Source organism: Strongylocentrotus purpuratus, unplaced genomic scaffold (genome assembly GCF_000002235.5).
Source record: "Strongylocentrotus purpuratus isolate Spur 01 unplaced genomic scaffold, Spur_5.0 spur5_scaffold_20, whole genome shotgun sequence".
Lineage (NCBI taxonomy): Eukaryota > Metazoa > Echinodermata > Echinoidea > Camarodonta > Strongylocentrotidae > Strongylocentrotus > Strongylocentrotus purpuratus.
This window is the reverse complement of record NW_022145606.1, coordinates 17,046,252-17,052,996: the sequence shown is the minus strand read 5'-3', so window position 1 is coordinate 17,052,996 and position 6,745 is coordinate 17,046,252. Positions and strand designations below refer to the sequence as shown.

At 36.8% G+C, this 6,745-nt stretch overlaps 1 protein-coding gene across 1 annotated transcript; it reads left to right on the top strand.

Moving 5' to 3' along the window:
- The first annotated feature begins 3,540 nt into the window (after positions 1–3,540).
- LOC115927612 lies at positions 3,541–6,421 on the top strand. The gene is made up of 2 exons (XM_030993709.1): positions 3,541–3,746; positions 6,174–6,421. The coding sequence occupies exons 1-2, from the start codon at positions 3,680–3,682 to the stop codon at positions 6,419–6,421; spliced, it is 315 nt and encodes a 104-aa protein (XP_030849569.1). The 5' UTR covers positions 3,541–3,679.
- Positions 6,422–6,745: the final 324 nt, after the last annotated feature.

Below are 6,745 nucleotides of genomic sequence, written 5' to 3'. Positions count from 1 at the left end.
TGATATCAAATATATAAGATGTAGCATATAGATACACTGTCGCTCATGAAGGTGGAATATTTTAGTTTTAGCCCCAATTTATGGAATTATTTTAAAAATTATTTAAAAAATAATAGATATAGATAATAGTATATATTCTCAGATTTTAATGAATAATAACTTGCCAATGTGTGTTTTGCGGAACTGCTAAAGCATGTGTATGCTACTATGCTTATTAACTAGGGGACCTACGCTCTCAAGTCATAAATGACAGTAATGAGGATTAATGCCCCACAAAAGGGCACTAATAAAGCACATCGACACGGTTTTCATCCTGGGGCCTCACAGTGGGTCAATATCGCTATTCATAAGGACTGCTATTCATAAGGTTTGCTATTCATAAGGTCCACTGTTCATAAGGACCGCTATTCATAAGGTCCGCTTTTCATAATTGGAGAAAAGGGTCATTATTCATAAGGGTCGTTGTTCATAAGGACCGCTGTTCATAATCAAAGAAGAGGGTCGGTATTCATAATATTAGAAGAGGGTCGCTATTCATAATACGAGATCGGGGTCGTTATTCATAAGGGTCCCTATTCATAATATTACAAAAGGGTCGTTATTCATAACACAGAAAGAGGGTCGCTATTCATAATGCAAAATGAGGGTCGCTATTCATAATACGAAATGAGGGTCGCTATTCATAATGCAAAATGAGGGTCGCTATTCATAAGGGTCATTATTCATAATCGATGAAGAGGATCGCTATTCATAATAGGAGAAGAGGGTCGCTATTCATAATAGAAAAAAGGGTCGCTATTCATAATAGGAGAAGAGGGTCGCTATTCATAATAGTAGAAGAGGGTCGCTATTCATAATAGGAGTAGAGGGTTGCTATTCATAATACGAAATGAGGGTCGCTATTCATAACAAGAAATGAGGGTCGCTATTCATAAGGGTCATTATTCATAAGGGTCACTATTCATAATCGATGAAGAGGGTCGCTATTCATAATAGGAGAAGAGGGTTGTTATTCATAATAGGGTCACTATTCATAATATGAAATGAGGTTCGCTATTCATAATAGGAGAAGAGGATCGCTATTCATGATAGGAGAAGAGGGTCGCTATTCATAATACGAAATGAGGGTCGCTATTCATAACAAGAAATGAGGGTCGCTATTCATAATAGGAGTAAAGCGTTGCTATTCATAATACGAAATGAGGGTCGCTATTCATAATAAGAAATGAGGGTCGCTATTCATAATACGAAATGAGGTTCGCTATTCATAATGGGAGAAGAGGGTCGCTATTCATAATACGAAATGAGGTTCGCTATTCATAATGGGAGAAGAGGGTCGCTATTCATAATACGAAATGAGGTTCGCTATTCATAATGGGAGAAGAGGGTCGCTATTCATAATACGAAATGAGGTTCGCTATTCATAATGGGAGAAGAGGGTCGCTATTCATAATAGGAGTAGACGGTCGCTATTCATAATACGAAATGAGGTTCGCTATTCATAATAGGTGAAGAGGGTCGCTATTCATAATACGAAACGAGGTTCGCTATTCATAATGGGAGAAGAGGGTCGCTATTCATAATACGAAATGAGGTTCGCTATTCATAATGGGAGAAGAGGGTCGCTATTCATAATACGAAATGAGGTTCGCTATTCATAATGGGAGAAGAGGGTCGCTATTCATAATAGGAGTAGAGGGTCGCTATTCATAATACGAAATGAGGTTCGCTATTCATAATAGGGGAAGAGGGTCGCTATTCATAATACGAAACGAGGTTCGCTATTCATAATAGGAGAAGAGGGTCGCTATTCATAATAGGAGAAGAGGGTCGCTATTCTTAATAGGAGAAGAGCTATTCATAATAGGAGTAGAGGGTTGCTATTCATAATAGGGTCACTATTCATAATATGAAATGAGGTTCGCTATTCATAATAGGAGAAGAGGGTCCCTATTCATAATACGAAATGAGGTTCGCTATTCATAATAGGAGAAGAGGGTCGCTATTCATTATAGGAGAAGAGCTATTCATAATAGGAGTAGAGGGTTGCTATTCATAATACGAAATGAGGGTCGCTATTCATAATAGGGTCACTATTCATAATAGGAGAAGAGGTTTTTTTTTAAATCTATGGAAACTGCTCCCTACCCTAGCCCCCGCTGCGTACAGTCATGGTTCAGTGACAAAGCAATGGCCCCGTAACTGTGAGGCCCCAGGATCAAAACCGTGTCGATGTGCTATATTAGTGCCCTTCTGTGGGGCATTAGTCCTCATTACTGTCATTTATGAGTTAAGGGCATAGGTCCCCTAGTTGATAAGCATAGTAGCATACACATGCTTAAGCAGTCACGCAAAACACACATTGGCAAATTATTATTCAATAAATTCTGAGAATGTATACTATTATCAAGATCTATTATTTTTTTAATTATTTTTAAAATAATTTCATAAATTGGAATAATAAAAAAATATTCCACCTTTATGAGCGACAGTGTATGATGAGAAATGATAAAGATTGTTAATCAATAGTTAGCTCTACCGGTAAGATTTCAGTTTTAAAAAATGTTATAAGGTAGAATTCTCGCCGGTTTTTTAAAATATTAATTTAGTGCTATCCGGTTATGTCGTTATTTTATTTTCTGGTATGCGTATCATGGCGAAAATGAAAAGAGAAGACAATTTTAAAGAGGGGGGGGATGATGTTGATGAAGATAATGATGATGATGATGATGATAATGATGATGATGATGATGATGATGGTACTGATAATTTACTCCGTTTATATGGTGACATATTTCTGATTAAAGAACATTCAAAAGCACAGGCCCCTCCAATGAAAAGAGTATTTTTCACACTTGCCGAAATAGATATGTTTTGAGGCATTATTTGACATGATCTAGATTGAAGTCTCCCGAAGACAGAAAGGGATTGAGTCCTACACAGACTGGGGAATGGATGAAAAGACATAGTCCCCATATCACCCCTTCATGCGTGGTGTTGAGCCCAGCATGAGCGCAACCCAGGGCGAAGAAGAGATGGAAAAGAGAGACTCCAAACTCCCTAAACCCCTCTTGCATCATTTTACATTATGTAAATACAATCAAAGACGTCATTACTACCTAAAATATACTGGCTGTACTAGACTAATATGCAAATGAAGGTAGCGCCCTTTCGTACTTCATGAATGCTTTTATTGGACAAAGCTGAACATATGTAAATGAAAGTGTTTTATTTTTATCATTGTCTCTTACGGATGTTAATAATCAAAATTAAACCCATACAGATTTCTGAAGCACTGTTTCTGACGCTTACATCACTCAAAGCGCTACCAAATATGGAGTTGATTGTAATGCTTGTTTTTATTGGATAAAGCTGTCATATATCCACAATTTTGCAACACCTTTGTCTATTTAGTGCGTGCTTTTTTGATATAGCTAGAAATTATGGTGTATGTGTTACGCCCTTTCCTAGTATACTTACTGCTATTGGCTGCACCTGTCCCACTAGAAAGAGAGTGGTTACACCCTTTGCGTTCTCTCTGCTTCTCGGATCCCTTGATATTGTATACTGCTTAAGACCCAGTCATCACTTCCATCCTAACTATTGGACGAGAGCAGCCGCAAAACGAAGACGATTTTATTCTACAAGTTCTACGCAGAAGTAAAGGACCAAAGCCAGCATGTGGCGTGTGATTGGGCTCATGTTGGCAGCCCTGTTCGTGGGCACGAACGCAAATGTTATTATTCGTAAGTACCATGATATTGAGTAATTATAAACAATATTGTATGACAAATGTTGTGTGTTTTTTCAGCAGAAAACGAAGTTTTGTATATGATATGTTAAAGTTATTACATAGGCTAATAGGGAGATTCCGCGCCTAAATAACTTTGTATCATTATGTTAAACTCATTTATATTTATATTGCCCAAGTCAGCGGACTTGTGGATCACAAGGGGCAAAATGCACATGATTTACAAATGTCCTGATTTTCTCTGCTAATTTGATTTGTGTGGGTGTATTTGTGTGCGTGGACGTTTGTGAATGTGTTGTGTGGAGTGATATCTGTAATATATTGACCAAGTCAGCGGACTTATGGATCACAAGGGGCAAAATGCACATTATTTACAAAATTATATGCAACGCGGACTACAAATATTACATTTTTCTTCAAAGCTGACACTTAAATCGATTATCGATTATCGATTATGTTATTATGTACACGTCACAGACTTCGAACATTTTGTGATGTATAATTAATTCTCCATGATAATCAGATTAAAAGAGTTTAGATATTAAAATACGTTGGCGTAATGCTTGATAAAAAGGTCTCTTAACGAATCAGGCTCTTGAGACGATATGTTAACCTGTATTACCAAATGAGCTTTTTGAAAATGTTACGTTGTTCCATTAGTCTGCCCAGCACTCTTGGATTATTGCAATTGGGCATGGTCATCTCTTGAGGAATACCTGGTAGACTATCAAAAGTACAGAATAGAATGCCGAAAATAAAACTTGGTTCACATCCACAAAATCAATTATAGTTGATAAGAATATTATTTCCTGTCTTAAATTGGTAAGAACTGCCTGTGCGATGAAATCAACATAGGATGATTCAATTGTACAAAATGTCTTTTCGTTCTTTTGAAACAATATTCCGGATTAATTGTTAATTTCATAATAAAATAAGATTATTTAACAATACTGCAATTTGAATCTTTGAATACATGGGATATAGGCCTCCAGTGTGGGAGAGTCTCAGTGTGAATCGAAGAAAATCATTTTTTCCAGAGTTTTATTGTTGTTAATACGATTGTATTTTGATTTATGTTCAACGAAGGTGTTTGATTCGGCTTCAATGTTTAGATATTAATTTTAGTTTGCATCTTAATTACCATTTTGTATATATAGTGTGTTTTAATGATTAGTTCCTGCGAGGTAAACTTTATCTTTTTTACTGGGTGGAGTGTGGGAAATGTAGATTAATGTATTGCCAGAGGACATTAGCTGCTGTGATAGGAATTTTAAAGGTACTGTATCCCTTTTGCAGCCATCATCAAATTCTGCAGAACTTTGCAGGAATTATGAATTATACGTCACGTTTGTCCTATTTGTGAAATGTAAACATTAGCGGTAATCTGGTATTCAAAATATGCAAGGAAACCCGTTTACTTTCTGGACTTTATTGTCAAACACTATTGAGTGACTGACCGACTTCTTTTTTTCTTTGGTAATTACATAGACATAAAATGAACTGTATAGTGTACATGAGCATTTGTCTATATATCAATAACCCACTTCTTGTAATGGCCAAAATTAAACTGATTAAATCTTTACGCAGGTCAAAACATACGACCATTTGGTATAGGGGTAACAAAATCAGAATATCTACTAAATCAATTCAACAATTACTAATGGTCGTTATTTTCCCACGAAAAAAAGACATTTTCAAGCCTTTTCGTTTTGAAGGAAGTTCTCAATAAGTTTTATCTTTCAATTCAAATTTTTCAATTTTTGGACTGCAAATAGTACCTTTAATGTCGTACCTTGCCCTTCACAGTCCTGCCACGTATCCACTGGACCACAGCACCTTCACAAATTAGGGATTGAATACCAACCTGGCATAACTAGGCTTACGGCAAAACCTTTTTTCAACATTTGCCACTCTCCACACTCTGTGTATAGGAGTAACTGATATGCTTGCGGCTGATTACTTGGAATAAATTTGAGGAAATTCTGCAAATAAGGTTAATTTCGATACGGGAAAAATATATAATAAATTATTTTAAAAAAACAGTTCAACTAACTTGGAAAGAAAAATGAATATATATTTCTAACTTTAAATTCGCAATGTTATTAAATATTGTGCTAATATATTTTTTGATAGGCTTGATGGCGCAGCTATTCATGTATTGCGAGATCGAAATAATGTCTTGTGTGAAGGGAGTATAGTATAGTAGCTACACTCAAATCGCACACGTCGTGTCGAAGCGCGGGGCTCGATCCGCGAACCAAACGTGTGATCCATAGTCCCTGACGTATCCACTAAACCATGACCCCTCTTCCTGGAAGAAAGACATTGATTTCGAGATCTTACTAAAACAAAACAAAAAAAATACAAAGAGTCCGCCCAAAACTTCCAAAAGTAACCAAATTTCACTTCTTATTTTACGCAGCGGTGTGTCCCGTCATTTCGCATGAGGACGAGGTTCACTACCTGGCTTCCGACGAAACGTCCACGTGGGTCACGCTAACAGAATGGAAAACAATATCTGGAGAGGTCGAATCGCTCGATTGTGGTCCCTATGTTAGCGGAAAACGACTGCAGGTCGCCCTCGGCGAATGCGATATTGAATGCAAGGCCTGTGAGGGCGGTGCATGCTGCACCTACAAGTATCTCCTGACCGTCAAAGTTGGTGAGTAAACCCTTTCGAAACAACATTCCACATTTTGTGTTTGACCCAATACGCCTAATTAACATTTACATAACCCATGGCCAGGTTTAAGATTAGAGCAATGACAATGACAATGACAATTTATTCTCATGTCACCCACATTGGGGTATTGGGGAAGTTAAATTACAATCAGTTTGAATTTGTCAATTCAACATTGTACAATATACAATTCAAATCGAATTAATAGTTGAGTTTTGTTGCAGAGGGCGCTACACACAATAATTTGTGTGAGATAATGAAAAACTGAGTGTTAAATTTGAAAGTACATACAAATTAAATGACAAAATCATCTA